Here is a 21,100-nt window from a genome sequence, read left to right as displayed (position 1 = left end):
ACGCCACACGACGCCCCGTCCCGACCCCCCCCCCCCCCCCTCCCCCCCCCGGGGCCTTTCATTCTGAGCCCCCCAGCCAGCGCCTGCGCCTTGTTCCCCAAGCCGTGTCAGGCGGCCCTTTGGTTCTAGGTGTTTGGTTCGAGTCCCTTGCTAGAGCAGGCCGTACCAGTCCCGGAGCTGCGAGTCGTCTCGCGGGTCCTTCTCTTCCCCGTCTTCCCGGCCAGACTGTGACGACCACGATGACCCGCCCGCCCGACGCCGTCGCCGCTGGAAGAATCCTTTTATGCGATGACGGCGACTGGATCCGGTCGGCGACTCCTCCTCATTCTAAAAGCACTCGTTATTGTCACACATTCCTAGATAGAATCGCGAGATCCACTCGGTGGCCCTGGGATAGAATCTCTAGCTGGAGGCCCTGAGGTAGAACCTTGAGGTGGGAAACGAGGTAGGACACTATGCTGGCTTACGCATTGTAATTCATTAAACCTGCTTATGTGCCTTATCAAGGCCTCATCGTCCGGCTCCGGTGTCATGTACTCAACGGTGCTGGATGGGAGCGATATACAGTTCCTCAGGCGAGGAAGTCTCAGCCAAACTTCCGCGAAGAAACGCGCTTCCTTGTTCGGGAGTTCAGACCAGCTGAACGGGGTTGTCTGAACAGGCGAATGCGTCCAAAATCGTGTGCACACGTGTGTGCACATATGGACACATGTGTGCACACACGTGCGATAGACATGTGTGCAAGCGTACGTTTAGGGGTTCGGGTGTGAGGCAGGGCGCCGGAACATAGGATTTGCTTCCGGTGACACCCTCCGTGTTCTTGCAGCGGGCGGCTCTGACTGGTTGCCCGAGGTTGTGAATTTTGGCGAGCAGTCTGCCATCACTTTGGGCGGGGTTGCGGTCGAAGTTCATCCAGCGAGCCAGCCGTTGCAGCACTTCATCGGTGACTTCGTGGCCGCCGGAGAACGTGAAGAATTCTACGTTGCAGAACCCTTTGTTGGAAAGCCGGTGCCGCAGCAGCTTTCCTAGAGTAAGAGGGATGACATTGTCTTTGGTTCCGTGGGATACAAATACAGGTGTTTCCAGTCCCGGCGTTCCAGAAGTAGAGAAGGATCCTGTTCGTGCCCTGGGCGAGGGAGCGCCGCCGATATTGCTACCGGTGAGGGTAGTGGGGGTACTCGTGAAAGTGTTGGTTCTGGGAGTGCTGACGAGCGTAGTACTAGTGGTGTTTTGCCAAAGTCTTTCGTCGTTGCAGGTGGACGAGGGTGGGTGAGTACGTCTGGAGTTATGACGTGTTGTTCGTGCGGCCGACCCCCCGGATAGGAGTATGGCTCCGGCGAGGTCGGGTCTGTGAATGAGGACCTCGCTGGCGAGTGTGGCTCCCTGGCTGAAGCCGGCTACGTATATTTGGCGGATCGACAAGCCGTACAGGAGGGCGGTCGAATCGATGACTGCGGCGATATCTGCCAGTACGCCGGCGAGGTCCATGGGTGTGAAAAGCTTGGTCTTGACGACGTCCACGAGTTGCCGGAATGTGCCCTTGGTTCTTAGACTAGACAGCTCCCACCAACAGTACAGGTTGCCATCCATCATCCCTGAATCTGGCAGTCGCCGGTTCGAAACGGACGGGGCGCGGCTGTAAATGCACTCTTCTTCGTTTACGCCGCCCACGCAAATGGGCCCCCGGGGTATGATCCACACGTCTGCGTTGGCCGTTTCGCCCTGGTCCATGTTCAGACCGTAGTACCGCTCGATCAAAGGAATCGCATGGAACGGCGAGTTAGCAAAACCATGTAAATAAATTATAGCGCGTTCTGGGCGCAAACAATTGTGCGCTATCAAGCAAGGAATTCCACCAAAATTCTGCTCATGTCTGTGGATCAAACGACCCATCGATCGCCGCCCTATCGTCTCTCTGTACAGTTGCAATACTAATTTATCTCCAAGCTTAGATATCTCCGCATCAGATCTCTCAAACAATACCAATGAACTGAGGAACGAACGCGCCTCCACCACCGACACCAGGGGGCTGACCTGCATCTTTTTTAAGAGGAAAAAGAGGAATGGCAAAAAGATCGAAACCTCATGCATAAACTCGTCAACTTCTCCCCAGCAGCCCCTTCGCCATGCCCAGCCGTCGGTATCTCACCAACATGAGATCCACATAGCCTACCCAACTTCCGCAACCACGTCTACATCAACAATTGTTTTTGTAAGTGTTTGTACAGGCGTGTAGTAAAGCGTGTTCGCACACATGTGTGGTAAAGCATGCGGAAATCTGTGCTGGCTCGTATGACCTAGCGAGGCTTACGACTTTAAGTTCCTCTAATGGTACGACATCACTTCGCTTTTTCGCTTCCTCCCCGACATATAATTGGTCCCGCTTTTTGGTCCAGCCGCCGGCAGTGGTTGAATCTAGAGTAGTTAGAGAAATATTAGATGGAGCCTTGTGAACAATTTCGTTGATAGAAAACACGGGCAACTCATCAGGAAGGGTAAGCTTGGAATTCTGGCCACTAGCAAGATAGGCTTTATGTAATAGCATGTAGTTCGTGTCGGAGTTTGGTCGAACCGAAGTGCTCTCATTCATGATCCTTTCCAAAGCATACGAGGCGAATTTGGTCCTCGACATGGAAGGATCCAGCATCAGAGCAACAGCGGAGAAATCCTTATATGGAGAATTGCTATTCTTCACCTTTATCGTAACCTCCTCAAAGCAGGAACTGAAATTCTTATCTCGCAAATATATGCCAACCAGGGCAGGTGTATAGATCAGCAAACTGGCAAATGTCTCCCTAATACAATTCAACAAAGCTTTCCTCAACGACATATAATCTGTCGGAGTGGACAAACAGATCTCAACCATTAATAAACACGAAATGACCGACTATAAAGAGTATATGTTTGCCAAACGTGTGTGCCAAACGTGTTTGCCAAACGTGTTTGCCAAACATGTGTGAACGTTTACGTCTATGGTCCGCAAGTAGTTGAGTCGGTCGGTACAAGAGAGTGGGTACAGGTTGTCGCGATCTAGTTCAGTGACTTGAGGGTGTTTCATGTTGAGTTTACGAATGAATCGTTTGGACACTCGTACGAAGAGGTCCGCATCGATTGACCGTTTGTTGGCGACATCGGAGGAGCCCACTTGGTTCATAATGTGGCTAGTGGGTATGGCACAATCGTAGAGACACTCGACAATACAGGAGGCTGTTCGTGGAGACACCAGACCAAGCAAATGGGAGCCCATTATAGCATTCAGTTTCTCGACCAATACTTGGCTCCCAGGAAGCTCATCCCAGTGATGGTGACATCCCATGCAGGATAGTACGGAACCAAACATCTCGCAAAGCAAACCTGGAGAAGCCTGATGCAATACTTTCCGATCCTTACTTACCTCAAACGTTAACTACAGAACGAAGACACAATTTCTTAGTGGACTTAGTGGACCATGGACTCTCCCCACCCCCTCCCCGGCTCCCTGGGGGCTTCGGCCCCCTCGGCTCCCTGGGGGCTTCGGCCCCCTCTACCGCTGTGTGTCTGGTTACATCTGCGACGCATTGGGCGGTTTTGATGAAGCTGGGCATGGCCATTTTGTCTATTTGGAAGACATTACGTAGAGCGTTATAGCAGCCGCAGATAAGGTCCATACTGAAGGGCAACATCCATTCTGAGCGTCCTTCTGTGTCTTTGGAATTTTGCGCGTGTATGGTAAGGAGGACTTGTGCTGCTTCGCTTATTTGACTCATGTCTTGTTGCAGGAGGCGTTTGCATTCTAGGACGATGTAGCTGTTGTCAACGTTGCTCTGGGCGTATTCTAGGAGGCGGACGCCATTCCAGTAGGCGAGTTCGGATTCTACCCCCACCTGTTTACCTTCTCGTTCTCGTTGTAGTTCGTAATACCAGTCTAGCAGTTTGATCTGAGTATGATGTTGTTTGAGTAGCCAGGTCTTTTGTTCGATCTCGGCTTTGGCGGCCTGGATGCTTTGATCCAGGCCAATTTCGGCCACGACTGCGTCTAATTCCTGGAGCGCATTTTTTTCTCCGCGTGTCGCACTTGGTGCATCATCCTGGCTGCCCACACGTTCGCCCTCAACCCCGTTCTCCGCCCCGCGACTAAGATAGACTGCGGCGTCCACGTTCTTTTCCTCGAAGCAGTTCTCATCGCCACCGACCCCGCCTCTGGGAAAGACGCTGAGGAGTTCTTGGTGTGCGCGTGTATAGCGCGAAACAAACTTGCGGCAACCCGGAATCTGTTCCTCTAATTTGTTCAAGGCGGTTGAGGCAGCGCGCCGCGTGAGTGACAGGAGGATGAGGACCATACAGTGCGCTGCCAGCTCAGTTACCGTGTTCTGTTGTTCGCTCAGCGCGTTTTGCGCAAATTCCGTCAACTCGCCAAAAAGATTCGAACAAGCGTGCCAGCCCTCTTGCTCAATAATGAAACGTGTTAACTCTAACACCTCTGGATGCCTCTTGTACTTAACCATGGTCAACGCGTATAGTCGACATACATCTCGCGCCACAAACGTCAACGCATAAAATACGTCCTTTAGTGTCGCATACACTTCGTCCTCGTCCGCGCTAGATGGCGCCGCCCGCAAAGGTAGGAGCTCCAGGAAGGCGTCCAGTAACTTCTCCGTCAACCCAAAGTCTAAAGTGCCCTCGAGCAAAATAGACGTAGTCAACTCGAAACCGTTTTCTTGCAGGAATCGTACGTCCACTCGCGCAGCAATTAAACGGGCCATGGACTCCTGCAGAATTCGGGCTGCGGTAGCCCGCACTAGACATGACGGATCTGTGACACGCCACAACAGCCATTGACATAATAGGTCAAATATTCCCCCGTGCTCGTCAAAAATACGCACAAAGTTATCCGTTGCCCCCAGCCGGTCTTCAACACATGTACACTTAGATCCAAATTCCACAGCGAAGCTCCAAAACTCTAATGCGTGAGTCGTTTGGAAATCGGCCGAACTTAGTTCAGGGAACATAGAGTACCATAAGTTGTCCGTCACGTGCGGTTTCCACTCATTCGCGAACTTTCGGATGTCCTCAATACTCGTCCAAGACGTCGGACTCCAGCGTCCGTTTCGAGCACTCAGACGCTTCGACATCGACTCGTTTTCTAGGCAGGGTAATAATGCCAACTCCGCCGCCGAACCGTCATTAAGCTTCTGCAATATCGCATCCTGCACCGCACTTAGACACCCTACTGACTCCACCGCCGTCAGCAAACACTCCCACTCTCCCGCAGACAGGTCGAACTCCGCAATTATGTTGCAACACACCTTCACCAACGGCTGCGATCGCTCGTTTGCTGCGTCCGAACATAACAATTCCAGGAACGGGAGAGCGTGGTCACCTTCCATCGGGAGGTATTTGTCCAGCCCCTGGTGTCGTAGACATTCGGCCATCAGCGAATACAAAATCTCTTTCTTGTCTGCCGTCAGACGTGTGACCAGCGGCTTCTGAGTACATCCGAAAATACCATAGTAGGAAAAATTCAAAACGCCGATCCTACTTAACCAAATTTCGCAACCCTGCACCGCAGTATGCGCCACCTGTGGTATCTTGTCATTGATCCGAGGCAACAACAACGGTACCAACACCTTCGCACTGTCCAATAACACCTGACTGTATGACAAACACAACGGGAACTCCGCCACCAACTCCATTAAAGCCGCCAACACATGTCGTTGCGCATCGTGCTTCAGCGCCTTACTCAAAGCTGTAGCCACCTCCAAATGTTTTCCACTCGGTGCGTACTCGTGGTCCTGAATCAACTCCTTCAACTTAGCCAACGCTGTCCGCCGCAAACGCCATTCTCCCGACACCAAGTCGTTCAACACTTGCCGCGAAACCTCCAACACCTCCGGGCCACCCCCAGGCACAACACTGCCAGGAAGGACACCGCTAGGACCACCGCCAGGACCCGTAGTAATTGGCTGAGGACTCACTTCATACAAAGAACGCCGAGCCATTCCGGAAGGAACGCCACTCGCAATCCCCGACATACTACCATGATGCTCCAATACTTGCCCATGCTGACCCCCTCCTTGACCATGCTGACCACCCCCCTGAAGGTTGACTGCTTGAGGACCACCGGTAGAGTAACCCCCGGTCGAATAAGGGCCGGTTGGATAACTTGCCGTCACTCCTTTTATGCATCGGCTTGGGTGCACGCTGCTCAAGGTGGCATCGATCTCTCTCGGAATCGTACTCAGCCGCAAATCCATTGCATTAAACCGTTTCATCATTATCGACTGCAACATGTTGCTGTTCGGTCGCGACTTGATGTCTGCTAGAATTTCCTTCAGCCAAGCTATCGCCAACCCCGGCTGGAATGAGGCGATTTCAAACGATGTCAAGATCTCATACAGTATGCTCCAGTGCTCCCTGGAGTCTTTATAATGCTGCTTGAAGTTTTTCAAAACAAACATCGGACCCAGCAGACCAGCTAATTCCAGAATGAAGTTCCGTAAATCCTTGTCCACCCTGGGCAGGCAATCTTGGCTATGGTTCAAATAGTACTTCAATAAAGACCCAACAAACTGCGGGCTTAGAATTCCATTGCTGACGCACCGAGACGAATCCAAAACGATATCAGATCGAGCCGCTTGCAGCGCCCCAACTTCAGCCAAAACAACATTCATATTTTGCAACTCCTTCCTCAAGACCGACTCATTAGCACTGCCAATATTTGGACCACCCAGTTGTAACATAACAGAGACCATTGAAACTTGTGCACACACGTGTTTGCAAAATATAGCGCTCTAAAAGAAACGAGATTCACTACGAGATTCACGACTTAGGAGGCGATACCAACTAGGATGCGACAGCGCAGCGGGGCAGTGAGAACGGCAGCAAGAACAGGGAAAAGATTACATTGACAAAATGATCCTTAATTAACTCGTATCCGGTAAGTCTCGTCTTCCAGCTGGCGGATGTTACATCGTCCATGACATCCTGAACATCAATGAATTCTGTGGCTTCCAGCAGCTCCTTGAAGGCGACCAGGTTCTCCCCCGAGAGATTTGGGCCGGTGACAGCGGGATGGCCGGGTTGGTTAGCACCCCCTCCAGTATTCCCTGGCGTTGCAGCCGCGTGCGTTGCAGCCCCTGGTTTCTCATGGTCGTAGGAACTGGTTTTGAAGGACGCCCCTTTAGCCGCGGTCGCTGATGGTTTTTTGACCAGAGGCGACTGGGTGAAGCTGCCGGAGCTAGGGTAGGCGCCAGCAGTTGAGAGGCCGGCGGTGTGATGGCCTGGACTTCTGCGACCCGGACTAGCCAGGTTTTTTCCCGCCCTGGCGAGTACTTCCTTGAGCGTGGTCTTTTTCTTGGGGTCTTTCACTTGGTCGATGGCTAGGCTTACGATTCTTTCGTTGAAATCTGAACATTGGATGACGACCATTCCTGCTGCAGAGCGTATGTCTACTTGCTGATCTGCAATGCATTCAACTGCAGCGCCCACAATCCGTTTGAGGCATTTGGACATTATTTCATGAGATGTGTTTGGAATAACGTGTCCGAGCCATTCTAACAGCAGCAGACGCTGCTGGGGGTTTTTGCCGGAATCAATGACAGTGGCAACGTCATCGGTTAGGAGGTCGAGGCTGCAGCAGTGTGAACAGACCGTGGTCAAGCACTCCAAAATGGCGGTCTGCAGCGGTTTACTTTTATCACGAAGTCGGACCACGAGATGTTTGACGACGGCGCGACTGAGTTCGACTCCCAGGTGTTCCTTCAAGCCTGTCGCGACTGCGGCGGCTGCGCGAACGGCGACGGTTTGTACGGCAATATTGGTCTCATGATCGACGATGTAGACGAGCAGGTTGACTACGGCGCGCAAGTTGGCGGGCACCAGAGAATCGGTCTTGATGCGCTTATTTGTTTCGAGTGGCTTGACAAAGTTATCCAAATACTCTTTGCGCAGGCTCCAGGAGGATAGTTCTTTGTACTTTTTCTCGAAGGTCTCGCTGCTGAAGTGGCTGCCCAGCAAGTCCACGGCGGGCAAGTAGTTCTCCAAGTCGCTGGGCCCGTCCTCTTCTGGGGCACGGTCTACGGCGGCGGTTTGACCGGCATTATTGGGGGGAGGCGGCGCGAAGAGTTTGCGTTGCGGTTTGAGCGGTGGTTGGTCCTTGTATTGGGCACAGCGGGACTCGACCTCCGTCAGAATCGGTTTCTGCTTGATCAGGGAGGCGAAGAGATCGCCGTTCTGAGTAATGCGGAAGAGGAGTACACAAAGTTGATAAAGTGTTTCGCGGAGTGTCCGGTCAGTATTTGCGATAAAGGCGGCGCACAAACACAGCAGCTTGTCCACATACACCATGCGCAGTCCGTACAGCGTGATGATCTTGTCAATTACAACGAAGACCGATGTGGTTGACTTGATCGCGACGCCCTTGAACGACCTGGTTGAAACCTGCACCTCGCCCGACTTCGTCTCCGTGTAAGCCTTAACTCCGTCCAGCAACGGCCCCGTCAAGTCAGCAGGCGCGACAGAGCCACCGAGTAGCCACAAAATGTCCCCAACGTTGTCCGTGAATGCGCTCCGGTTCTTAGGCTGATTCAATAAACCCTTCAGGATCAGCGGTACCGCCGTCTCCTGCCACCAAGTCAGCAGCAAGCTCACAAACCGCTCTCGTGCTATGGGCTCTCCCGTCTGGCTATTGAGGCGCTGGTGACTGGCCGGGTCGACTTGGGGTTGATTCTCTGGTGAGTCAACGCTGCCTCCCAAGAGCCTGCACAGGTATCCCACTGTTTCGACGCACTCTTTCTGCACAGGTACGCTTTTGTCTTTCAGAGAGTCGAGCACGTCCACCGCCTCTTCCTCAGAGGGGTGCTGTTCCCGTACGTATTTGAGCCCGTGCACCTTGGCCTCCCAACGCGAGTCAGTGAGTAGCTCCTTGACCGACATGCCGCGGAACTCTTCTTCCGGCTTCTTCTTCATAGGACTCCCAGGCGGCTGCAGCATCTCCTCGTTGCCCCTCTCGCCTGCACTTTCTCCCGGAAAGCCGGCCCCCGAAAATCCGGGTCCGGGACCAGGGAAGGCGGCAGTTCCTGGACCAGGGAAGGTGCCGGTTCCAGGGAAAGCGGTTGTTCCCGGGTCGGGGGTAGACCGGGCCGGCGGTCCGGAAGTGGACGCCTTGAAGGGAACAGGCGTCACAAGGCCTCCAGCCGGAGTTCTTTCTCGATTATTGGGAAATGGTTTGGCCGGAGGCGCACAGCCTGGTGGTACGGCATACTCGTCCGGAAACGGTTCGGTCAAGGGAGCTGGGTCGGGACCGCTTCCCAAATCCGGGGGGGTAGGATGACCTGTGCTCCGAGGATTAACAACCCGACCTCCACCGCAACCAGGCGGGATAGAGTACTCGTCCGCTTCATCTATGTTTACACCTCCAGGATCGGATACACCCGGACCGGATACACCCCTACCGGGTGGGTGCTGACGGAATGGGCCCCGACTAAATTGCTTCTGACCAGGTGGGCCGGAGGTCCTTGGATCTTGGGGGACGCTGCATCCTGGAGGGATGGAGTACTCGTCCGCGTGATTCAGGCCTTTGCTCCGCTCCCAAGACCTTTCGGGAAGAGAGTCTCTGGGTGCTGAGACGGGTACTGCATTTGGGACCGTCGCGAGCCCAAAGGCGGGGCCCCGATCACTTCCTAGCCCTGACTTCATTTTGGAGTTCATTTTGGATCTGTCTAGCCCGCCTGCCGTGGACGTAGGGTCTGCTGTGGCCGTTGAGTCTGCCGTGGACGTAGGACCTGCTGTGGCCGTTGGGTCTGCCGTGGACGTAGGACCTGCCGTGGACGTAGGACCTGCCGTGGACGTAGGGCCTGATTCCGGTCTCGTCTTGGAGTTGTTGAGGCCAGCCGTATTCTCGGGTTCTTCGCCTTCGTCGTCGTGGTCTTCGCGGGCGAGTGCATTGCTATTAGCAAATCCATTTCTGTTGGTAAATCCGTCTCTTCCTGGCTGGTTAGAAAGCTTGGGTTCGCATCCAGGTGGGATTGCGTACTGGTCGGGATATTCATGGGTTGATGAATTCATTGAAAAACAAGGGCTATGTGGAGGCGGAAATTATCCTGCCAACCGTCTAACTGCTTGTATGCTAGCATGAGGAAGCACTGGCCGCCTTCGGTGCCGCGGGCGAGCGCGAGTCCGGAGCCCAAGGTGGCGTTGGCGAACATGTCGTTGGTCACGCTCACGAGAGTGGGTGTCCCTCCGGACAAGACGGGACTTCGGACGCCCGCCGCGTCAAATGTATCTAGGGCAAGTTTGAACTGACAAGGCACCGTGTCAAAGTGCAGAGAGACCTTTAAATAGCCTTCCTTCATAATCTCATACGTCAACCACCACTTCCGCCCCAAGCTATCTGTCACCACTGGAGACCGCCCCACAAGGTTCGATGCCACTGCTCCCGCCGTCCCCACACTATTCGACTCGCTCAACAACTGACCAATACGGTGGATCTCGCGGAAGGTCCATGCCCACCCAAATTCGTCCTGCAAAATCGTCTCCCGCTCCATTTTCAAAAATTAATTCGGAACGATCAAACAACCATCAAACCAACGCCGATCAAACCACCACAACCTAACGGGGCCGCATAACCGAAAAGACACCACAGCAGAGGGACCCTTAACAACGCGCGCACTCCGACCTGAACAACGCGCGATCATAAATTCTCTATGCTCCAATTTTCTGCGCTTCAATTCTCTACATCATCTCAATGACACTATCAGTAGATCCGACCGGAACTCAGCTTCTGACACGTTGACAGAAACCACAGGCGTCGTGGAATAATATCCAATCGAAAGTGCTACGATTGACTCCACTAGGGAACCCACCAAAGTGAGGGAAGTCGACGACCCCAAAGATCGGCACGTGGACAGTCTTTCTTGGCAGGGCCATTTTGGTTGGATAATCTTGTCGGGAGCCACGATTGGGTTGTAAGGCAAACGAGTCATAACTTACATAACTGAAAGTGTGTGTGGCAGCTATGGAGGCAATGGAATGTCGATCTTGATAAGTTGATGTCGATCTTGATAAGTTGATGTCGATCTTGATAAGTTGATGTCGATATGTCGACCTACCAATAGCAGGGATCTACCAATACTAGGGACATACCAATAGTAGGGGGCACATTTCAGCAGGAGGGAGGAGGGGGTATTTCTCGTGCGCTATCTTGTTATTTAGACATGATCTCCGCACAGAGCCAATCAAGACCTTCGTTTATTCCTACGCCGGTGACTGCGCTTGTGTTGAATATGCTCCACGACCGATTGCGTATCTTGCTCAGCTCAAGTTCCTCCGCCAATTGAGCCGCAGACAATGCCCCCGGGGCGTCTTGTTTATTTGCGAAGATCACGAATACAGCATTCTCTAAGCCTTCCTCTTCGTCGAGAGTCTGTAGCTCTTCCTTGGCCACGTCCATTCGAGCAGTATCAGTTGAGTCAACCACGAAAATTACAGCTGATGTCGCCAAAAAGTAACAACGCCAATACTGTCGTATAGACATCTGCCCTCCTAGATCCCACACCTGAAATAAATACGGTCAGGAACATGCATAAACGCGTGTTTATTTGTTGACACACACGTGTGCACGGTCGATTTCTGCTCCATCCATCCATTCATTACTTACCTGAAACTTAATGTTTTGATACTCGATGCTTTCAGCGTTAAATGCCAGTGTTGATACAGTCTCAACATTTTCGTCCAGTTGCAATCGGTAGAGTATAGTAGTCTTCCCTGCATTGTCTAACCCTAGGATTAGAATTTTGGCTTGCCGCTGTCCGAAGTACGCCGACAGGGAGGACAATGCTTTCGACACGAAAGATCCCATCACCCCAGTATTAATAAATTCCGCCACAGCTCGGTCAAAGATCTCCAAGCACGCAGAGCTATCGGAACGATGGACAATGGGACAATGGGAGTTAAGCAACTATGTACATGAGGGTGATAAGAACAGAGTAAACAAGAGAGCAGTAGTTATAGACAAATACATAACCGGTAATTTCAATGGCTACGAGGGACCATTAGGAGGTTACATTGAGATTACCAAACTGGAGTCAATGTCACCACTGGATATCTGGCCACAATATACTTCTGTCCTTAATCATGCTAATCTAGACCGATCCAATACTACCACTACTGCCGCATCTGACGACCAAGGGGTTGCGTCTGATGACCGTTCGTCTAACGACCAAGGTGTATCTGCCCGTTCTAGCTCTGTTGCTCACATTTCGGGCCCACCTGATAAACCCCTGGCTGTCGATCGGCCCAATGTCGTGGCGGTGCGGCTTAACTTATCTCTAGCCGTCATGCTTTACCTGATACCCATCATGAATGAAGTTAATGCCAACCGAGCCACCTTGGAAAGCTTTGAACCACCGCCTTCACCGCCACCAGAAGATGACGCTCTTCCGGGAACTATAACCGCTTGGAACGATGCGATTGCCGCTAAGGCGGAAGCCGCTTCACACGCGCTGAAGGCCAAACTTAAAGAGGCCTTCGTGATATTCGAGGTGCACACCGACGATCTAGGTGCTGACCATGTCATGCTTAGAGACGACGAGAGCCTCTATCACTCTATGGAAGACGAACAGGAAGGTGAACAGGAAGGTGAACAGGAAGGTGAACAGGAAGGTAGATCCTTTAGTGAAGATGGCAATGCGGCGGCTGAGCTGTCCTCTGACAGCAGTCCCGATTCGGACCCGACATTGGCTGACCCGATGCTGGCTGAAGGGGCTAATTCTATCGAAATTGAGACGACAGAAATCAGGATTGTGGGAGGCGCTCCGGGCGCTGACAGGAGAACCAATGAAGGGTTGGTCGATTTGACAGGTGAGGGGGAGGATTTGGAAGATGCACTATCACGCGATGGGAGGGGCTTGGATGATGGGAAGAGTGGTGGAGTTAACGTTGATTCTGACAAGACAAGTAGTCGTTCTGACAAAGCAAGCAGGCGCTCTGATATGGCTGCCGGGGGGGTAGTAGAGGCGTCTGGTTGGCGGAGTGAAAGCCGTCTTAAGGTGTTTGATTCGGTTTTATATCGGCGTGAGGGTGTATCCGTTTTCGATCCAAAGACAAGTGCGTTAATGGAGTTAACGTTGAAGCCAACTCCGCCGGGAAGAGCGTCGCCAAACGTGTTGCCTGAGGGAGAAGACGAGACGGTGGCCAGAGAGACGGAGAAGGAACGCAACCCAAACTATCATCGGAAGCGTCGACTGTTGTTACGCTGCTTGTTGTGTTGCAGACGTCTCCCCATCAAAGCTCCGGGAGGCAGTGCTGAGGCATCGGCTGGTACGCCTGCGGGAGCGTCCACCAACGAGTCATTTAGCGGAAGATTTAGCGATAGCGAAAAACCGGGGGAACGACCGGACGGGCCGCTAAGACAAGCGTCGTCCCTGCGAGTCGCTCTGAGACCGAATGGATCGGAAGGACCCGTCGTGGTGGCCGCAGGGACAGTGACCTCACTGCAGGCCACCGAAACACTGCAGGCCACCGAGACATTGCGTAAGTGGCTCGTGTGGTTAGTCAAGATTCTTCAATCTGCACAACAAGTTTGTATCGTCGAGGTCCGACTACCTCATGACATGTCCGACTATAACAAACTGGAACTACAGGGTATGCTTCACAGAGGCGCAAGCTGCCTCAATGATCAGGGGCGAATAGGGGAAGAAGTGGTGAATCAAGTGAAGTCCACGTTCGAGAAGGTTCTGCTTTCCTACGTGGACAACCAACTAGCCACGGACCAAGTTGCCAGCAACCAAGTTGCCAGCAACCAAGTTGCCAGCAACCAAGTTGCCAGCAGCCCACCTGCCAGTACCCCACCTGCCAGTACCCCACCTGCCACGAGCCATCTTACCGAATCCTCCGGTGCTAAACCCACTGCTGAGTGTCCGGTTGAGGGGGTTGCGGCTGAGGGGGGTGCGGCTGAGGGAGGTGTAGAGACAGCCCCAGTCGGAGGCTCGGACTCGGCGACGGAACAGTTGCTGGTGGCTACGGTTCAGGCGAGGACGCAGGTAGTTGTGTGTCGTAACGAGGAAGGTGTGTATGAGCAATTGCTAAATTACGGTCCTGCGATGGACTGTTTGATTACCCGTAGGCCGTTGGAGCGCGGGGCGCATCTGTACCGTCGGATTCGGGAGACTGGAGCTCTGGGTTTAATGACGCATCATGGCATCTACGTGGGTCGTGGCGACGTGATCCACTTTAGCGGGAATGAGAGTGCATTAAGCACGTTGCTTGTCCCGAATAAGGAACTGACGCATTTGCGCAAGGCGAGTCTTCGATCCTTCATGGACGGGCATCGAGTTGTGCGAGTACGCAATTACGTGCGAGCAAGGAACGAGCCCCTCATCGGTCCTGAGGACACACCCATCTACAAGTCAGGACAACCTTGGGTGATTGAGGCCGATGTTTTGATCGAAAACGCAGCGAGACGAGCCGAGTTCGCCTACTGCGGTTTCCATGAATATCCCGACTTCCCATTCCCTTCCTACAATCTATTCCTCAGCAACTGCGAACACTTCGCTACTTGGTGCTCCACCGGTTCTGCCTTCTCGCTACAGGTCCGGGGCATCTCTACTGGGATCAAAGGCTTCTTCAAAGGCTTTAACAGCTGACTAAACAATTGACGCCAAGCTTAGTGAGGGTATGACTCCCAAGGTATGACTCCCAAGGTATGATTCCCAAGGTATGATTCCCGAGGTGTGGTCGATGAAATGTGGTGGGAAGTATAAGGAAAAAAAGGTAGAGAAAAAGATGGTCTAGTTCCTGTGTACAAGGTACGCGATAGCCACGGCTGCACCGACGGTAAGTCCCGTGACGATAGACTTGACCTGGGTGGATCCGTTTCCGTTACCGCTTCCTGTGTCGGGGAAGAACGTGACCCAATTGCTATTGTTGGTGGGCGCGGACGTGCCGTCGGTGGCATCAGTTGCATCGCTCTTGTCGGTGGGGTCGGTGGGAGCAGATGTTGGGTCAGTGGAGTTGTCAGGGTTGTCTGGGTCGTAGGTATGACTATCATCGGGTGTGTTTGTGTTATCGCAGGAGCCGGGTAGACCGCACTGGGAGTCGTCGTCAGAATCGGAGTCGTCGTCTGTCCGGCCGGTGTCATCTTCGGGGCTCCAGGGATCGGGTAGGGAGCCGGGATCTGGGTCATCGCCAGGGTCTGAAGGTAGCGTAGCAGGGTTCACTTGATTGAATCCGTTGTAACCCGCGACGAGGTCAGAAGGTTCATCAGCAGGTTTGGGGTCACAATTCGGACAGCAGGAGGCAACCAATGTGTCGGTGGTGTAAGTGGGACTAGGGTTTTTAGCCGCAGATGCGGTTATGGTACGTTGATAGTCGATGGTCTCGTCAATACCGCCGGACACCTTTGCGTGGCATTCGGAGTAACTACCGGTAGTACCCATCTGGTCGTCCACGGCCTTGAATGCTGCTATTTGCAGCTCGCCTGCGGAATCACCAGAGGCAGCCCAGAAGAAGACACCTCCCATGCCACGACACATGGCGTATTTGGTGAGGTTAGTGAGTCCTTCAGTGTTGGCATACGAGATCCAATATTGCTTCTCTTTGTTGTAAAGGAAAGGCGTCTGTGTGCGCTTGTTAAAGTAGGTAGTGTAGGCCGCATCTGATTCCCATTCCTTGATTTGCCAGTAGTTGGCAAAGACGGGTGTTTCTGTGGAGTCTACGTCGCAAGGTGTAAAGGGTTCATATTCACCGGAGGTGGAGGAGTTAACGCCGCAGAATCCGCGGCCGTAAGCTGGCAGTCCTATGGCCACTCGGTTAGGTGGACAGGCGCTTGGGTAGTAGCCGTTGTTTTTCTGTCCTGAGGTTCCGCCATCGCAAAAACTCCCGTCCGCCGTCATAGGTTCCCAGGGTCCGCGTGCCCATTCTACGACTCCGGCAGTGTGCAATCGGGGGAAAGGACAACCTTTCCCCTCACCGGCTAAAGTGTCCACCCAATCACATGGCCAATACCCGCACCATGCTTTCGTTCCCCATGATGTAGGGTAGCTACCATTAATTTGAGCCGGATCCTCCTGGTCACAGAACAAGGCACCCTGGTGCCCTGTGATGCCTGGGTCATTCCAATTACCGAAATAATCGTAACTCATCATTTGCATGAAATTAGCATACTTACACATATCGCCGAAATTAAACCTATCAGGTAACTCACCCCAACCACCATCTAATTGGCCGCCTATACCAACTGTAAATGATATATGCTTTTTCCAACCTAATGCCAGACGTGTCTCCGCTAATAGTTGGCTGTAACCGACAATATCATCCTTATTGTGAAAAGCCCAATTTTTAGGCTTCTCACAATAATCCATCCAGTTAGTCTTACTCCCTTCACAATTCGTTACCTCCTCATCGTCTTTGTCAGGACCCAAACATCCTCCTAACCGAGGATGCTCCCAATCAAAGTCAACACCATCTATACCAAGCTCTTCAACTATGTCGTGTAAAGCGTTCACCAACTTAGACCGACGCTTAGAGTTGCTTGCACACCAACTGAAATGCCGTGTATCCGCCCAACCTCCCACCGCCAATATCACCAACGGACGCTTGTCACCTGAGTTGCTCTCCGCCAATTCCAACGCCTTCTTCGTAAACTCCTTCACGTCGTCCGTCACCTTCACACCACAACGCACTGTAGCCGCCCCAAATGAAATGTACGCGTGCGTTATCAAGTTCCATGCCACCCCGTTCAAAGCCGCGTCTCCGTTCCACTGCACACACACACACGTCAAACACACACACGTCAAACACACACACGTCAAACACACACACGTCAAACACACACACGCCACACACACACACACGCCACACACAGCCCGCTTACACTCTCTAAATAAACACCCTTCATCGGCATCGTCGGCTGCTGCACAGGAGGAGTATTCCCCGGCTTGTAACACATTTTCACATCGTCCAGGACGCTTGTGCCAAAGTCGAACGGCGAGTCCGTCAGCTCTCCCAGCGGGAAGATTAGCTCCTTCCCAGCTAGCGCCAAGGCCGGCAAAAGCAGCTTGGTCACTATCTGCATGCTGCACCTGTCCTCATCACGGCTGCATTTACTACCAGCACAACGCTCCTTGGGCAGATCAATGGAGGGCGTGTCCCGGAAACTTGCTCAGTACAGTTGAGTCCGTCCTAAACAGTTCTGAAACGGTTTGTCATCCTGGAACCATTTCCCCTCTTGAAACGGTTGCCCGTCGTAAACCCGCCAGTTTCCTGCGCGTCCAGCACCAAATTCTCCTCCCCCCCCCTGCCCCCTGCCCCCCGGCCGCGAAACAGCCCACTGTCTCAAGTGGTTTCCTGTCCTGAAACGTGCGGCTACAACGACTTCTAGACTCGTTGGATCGACCCCAGTCAAGCCGGGGTTATTTACAATGTTGGTGTTGAGGAACTTTTCGCATGGTTACTTACGAGACGTCAACTTGCGGATCGAGCGTGGTACTATGACTGCCTTGATCGGTCCGAGTGGGAGTGGGAAGACGACATTGTTACGTCACATGGCTGGAGTATACAATTTAGGTCATTGGGGTCGTGATAGGTCTCGAGGTACATGTCGTTGGTCGGTGGAGGTAAAGGGGTATCGATTGGTAACAAACCATTTGCCAGCGGAATACAGTCGGTTAACGTTGCGTCAGATGTTGGAGACTCGTGGATTGTGTGACACGTACGAGTGGTCTCGTTTGTTCGGAGTTGCGGAAAAGCTAGACTCGCGTGCAGACGACCCTCGATTGAGTACAGGCGAACGTCGATGCATTTCTCTCTGCGTTGAACTTTGTGACCTTGAACCAGATGTCGCCGTTATGATTGATGAAATAACAAATGGTCTAGACAGCTTGATTGTTAGACGTATTCTGCACGTACTCAAGACTCTAGTACGCGACAAAGGCATCACTATAATTACCAGCATTCACCAACCTACCATGGACTGCCTCTGGATGTACGACCGAGTCGTCTGCATGAGTCTAGGAACGTGTCTAATCGATGGCACCCCCGAAACGGTTTTGAACTACATACAACAAGGCTCCTCCGCCACACAGTCAAAGTCCATCGGCTGTCCCAGTGCTACACCGAGTGCTACACCGAGTGCTACACCGAGTGCTACACCGAGTGCTACACCGAGTGCTACACCCAGCGGACTTGCACCCGCAGTTGGTCCTGGTGCAGCTCCAATAACAGCCTCAGGTGATGCGAATCATCCAGGGGATGTGAATCCGCGCACAAGTCAACGCAGGAGCGAAGGGGGTGGGTCTACCGAAGAGCAACAGCCCATCCTTTTTGGTCGTGAAGGGCAAAACTGTTTCAGAGCCAAGACTGGACTCGAGGACTTTTTCCTTCAAGTTCTGATTAATCCTCAAGAGTACAATGCCAAAATGAAGACACTTTTTCAGGAACAGGAACCATCTCCGACGCGCTGTGAGGGCTGGGCTACGAAGCACGTGCCGAGTAAGATCGACATGACTTGGTGGGACGCTTTAAAGATGCATTTCTGGATCCGCTTTCGCGCACCTGGACTAGTTTCGTCACTCACCATCGGTCTTCTCATAATACTTTGTCTGAACTTGTTAATATACACCAACCAGAACAAGGTGTCAGGACTCATCCCTTCATCGCCGGTTAGCGAACTGTACCTTCAGCTAGACTCGAGCCTGAGTTCATCCTCCACCGGTGGAGTTCAAGCTACCGGTGGAGTTCAAGCTACCGGTGGAGTTCAAGCTACCGGTGGAGTTCAAGCTACCGGTGGAGTTCAAGCTACCGGTGGAGTTCAAGCCACCGGTGGAGTTGATGAAAACTATGTGCAGCACAATGTAGAGTCCGTGGACGACCAGCTAGAGGGCTTCCAAAAGTTTAACGGAACTGTAGATGATCCTACGACTAACAGTTTCCTTACGGGGTTTTCACGCAGTTTATGGAGCACGCTGCTTTATGGCTCTGTTGAGTACAACAAGACCAGTGGCGCCAGTGTTGGGTACCAGCTAACGAACCCTTTATTGACAGAGTTAGTTAATTATGATATCAATCGAGTCATGGGACTAACCCGTGTGTTGGCAGGAGCTCTAGAAGTACTGGACTGTTTGTACGAGTCCTTGGATATAGACACCATTTACCTGAATCCTATGGCAGACTACGATTATTATGACGCCAGTTTCTTTGACGAAGACGGCAGTTATCTTTTATACGGAATCGAGACTGCACATAGGACTTTATTACTTCTTGACTATTTGACAATACAAAATTGGCAACTTTGGAAAGATGCTCAGAGCTGCTTTCTAGAGGGAGATGAATCCAACACTTTGGGAATGTATACATGCACCATAGGCGCGGCCAAGCCCTTATTGGCACCCCTTGTCGAGTGTCTTGGCTGGCCGGCCATACCACTTTCAATGGGACAAGCCAATACCACGGCACCCAGTACCGCTGGACTCAGTACTACTGGACTCAGCAGCAGCGAGCCCGGTACTACGGAAGTGCCCAGCGGCATGGGGGAGCTGTTACAGAAACTACTCCGCGACCCTTTAGTCTTATTCCAAAGTAACTCTGCTCAAGACAGTAACTCTGCTCAAGACAGTAACTCTGCTCAAGACAGTAACTCTGCTCAAGACAGTAACTCTGCTCAAGACAGTAACTCTGCTCAAGACAATAACTCTGCTCAAGGGGGGAGTCTCTCGTCGGCGATAACGGACACTGAAAGGTATATATTGGCGGTGCTTAAGGAACAGGGGTCGGACCTGTTTGTTAAAGAGAAGATGCCGTCGTTGGCGGCCAGGTTGAAAGAGGTTTGGGAACTGGCTTCCTGTGATGTGGATCGGTGGGATTCGATCCGTGATGTGCGCGCACAGGAGCGGCGGCAGGTGGATGGCCAGTTGCGGCGAAGGTCTGGAAAGGAGACTCACGACGAAGATTGTCCGAGCGTGATTAATACGGGCCAGGTGCGATTACCGTATAATCTGGAGGAGCGTCCGGTATCGAACAATGCTTGGTCGCAGTTACAGGACACATTTACCTTTAATGATCTACCATTAATCACTTTGATTGGTCGCATCATATCTCCACGGATGACGGACAAAGTAATAGACTTGTTATATACTCAGCGGCTGCAAAAACTGTTATCAACAATTACCAGACACCTGGATGCTTACTGTAATTTCTCAGCATGTCAGATAGTACCAGTAATAATTCCAACAATGATTTCAATGGTTCGGGACATACTACGAATGTTGTGGGTTGACTTGAGCAATGTTGCCTGTCTATTTGTGTTGACAGCAGTGATTGGTTGCACGGGGGTGGAGTCGGCTGTATATTTTGCGAATGTGCGCGAGGTATCGAACCATTTCCACTCGCGTTCGAAGCATTACTGGTGTCGTTCGTTAATTGACACCCTCTTTTATTTGGGTCCAAGTTTCGTGCTGGGACTGGCGCTCGTTGCCTGTCTGAAGGTGCACTCCAGTAGCACTTGGACCACCATCGGAATTAGCGGCGTGATTGCAGTCTTTGGCTGCGCTAGTTCCCACGCGCTCGCCTCCGCCATTAGTGGGCTCTTCCGAAGTAAAGCCGTTAGTCTCCTCCTCGGGGTCTTCGTACTCTCCCTCCTCCTACTTATCAGCGGCTTCATACTACGAACACAACACACCAACTCTTTCCTCCAAGTCGTCTCCTACACATCCATGTTCCGATTCACCTACATGGGCCTCGTTCAATGCTTATATGAACATGCTGCCGGCCGCGTAGGAATCCTTGACAACAACTTCACAATGCTACTTATCGGAGGCTTCCACAAAGACAGCGAACTCTCACCCGGCTGGTGCATCGCCGTACTAGCCGCTCAGACACTCATCTATCGACTCATCGCCTGGTTCCTCTTCACCAAACATCAAAAGGATGCCACTCTCCTCTCCGAGGCCAAGGTACACTGAGGCCAACGTACACTAACGCACACTGGCGGTCGTCTTAGGCGACACACGTGACGTTAATGACATACCGCTCCGAAAAGCAACGCTGACATACCGCTCCGAAAAGCACTCACATCTCTGGCCCACATACCTCTCCCAGTTTATTCCCCGTATGGACGGTCCCCCCCCCC

The 21,100-nt window shown here is 52.5% G+C and overlaps 6 protein-coding genes across 6 annotated transcripts; 2 read left to right on the top strand and 4 right to left on the bottom strand.

Annotated features, from left to right (window-relative positions):
* Positions 1-750: 750 nt before the first annotated feature.
* Positions 751-6,731, bottom strand: GNI_063620 (esterase; the record flags this gene model as incomplete). Its single annotated transcript, XM_011131743.1, has 4 exons — positions 751-1,971; positions 2,312-2,887; positions 2,969-3,406; positions 3,546-6,731. Coding segments are annotated over 4 exons (5,421 nt in total), but the record flags the coding sequence as incomplete, so codon positions are not given.
* Positions 6,732-6,822: 91 nt separating this feature from the next.
* On the bottom strand, positions 6,823-10,523 carry GNI_063610 (hypothetical protein; the record flags this gene model as incomplete). The annotated part of the gene is made up of 2 exons (XM_011131742.1): positions 6,823-9,925; positions 10,096-10,523. The coding sequence occupies 2 exons, from the start codon at positions 10,521-10,523 to the stop codon at positions 6,823-6,825; spliced, it is 3,531 nt and encodes a 1,176-aa protein (XP_011130044.1).
* Positions 10,524-11,182: 659 nt separating this feature from the next.
* GNI_063600 (ADP-ribosylation factor) lies at positions 11,183-11,836 on the bottom strand (the record flags this gene model as incomplete). Its single annotated transcript, XM_011131741.1, has 2 exons — positions 11,183-11,533; positions 11,636-11,836. The coding sequence occupies 2 exons, from the start codon at positions 11,834-11,836 to the stop codon at positions 11,183-11,185; spliced, it is 552 nt and encodes a 183-aa protein (XP_011130043.1).
* A 76-nt stretch (positions 11,837-11,912) lies between these two features.
* On the top strand, positions 11,913-14,621 carry GNI_063590 (lecithin retinol acyltransferase; the record flags this gene model as incomplete). Its single annotated transcript, XM_011131740.1, has 1 exon — positions 11,913-14,621. The coding sequence occupies one exon, from the start codon at positions 11,913-11,915 to the stop codon at positions 14,619-14,621; it is 2,709 nt and encodes a 902-aa protein (XP_011130042.1).
* Positions 14,622-14,765: 144 nt separating this feature from the next.
* On the bottom strand, positions 14,766-17,050 carry GNI_063580 (glycoside hydrolase family 18 protein; the record flags this gene model as incomplete). The annotated part of the gene is made up of 3 exons (XM_011131739.1): positions 14,766-15,895; positions 16,022-16,736; positions 16,850-17,050. 3 exons carry the CDS (start codon positions 17,048-17,050, stop codon positions 14,766-14,768), a joined length of 2,046 nt encoding a protein of 681 aa, XP_011130041.1.
* A 346-nt stretch (positions 17,051-17,396) lies between these two features.
* Positions 17,397-20,933, top strand: GNI_063570 (putative ABC transporter; the record flags this gene model as incomplete). The annotated part of the gene is made up of 1 exon (XM_011131738.1): positions 17,397-20,933. The coding sequence occupies one exon, from the start codon at positions 17,397-17,399 to the stop codon at positions 20,931-20,933; it is 3,537 nt and encodes a 1,178-aa protein (XP_011130040.1).
* Positions 20,934-21,100: the final 167 nt, after the last annotated feature.

The sequence above is a fragment of the Gregarina niphandrodes genome (assembly GCF_000223845.1).
Source record: "Gregarina niphandrodes unplaced genomic scaffold scaffold00010, whole genome shotgun sequence".
Taxonomy (NCBI): domain Eukaryota; phylum Apicomplexa; class Conoidasida; order Eugregarinorida; family Gregarinidae; genus Gregarina; species Gregarina niphandrodes.
The sequence above is the reverse complement of the archived record's forward strand: the minus strand, read 5'-3'. Positions and strand labels throughout refer to the sequence as shown.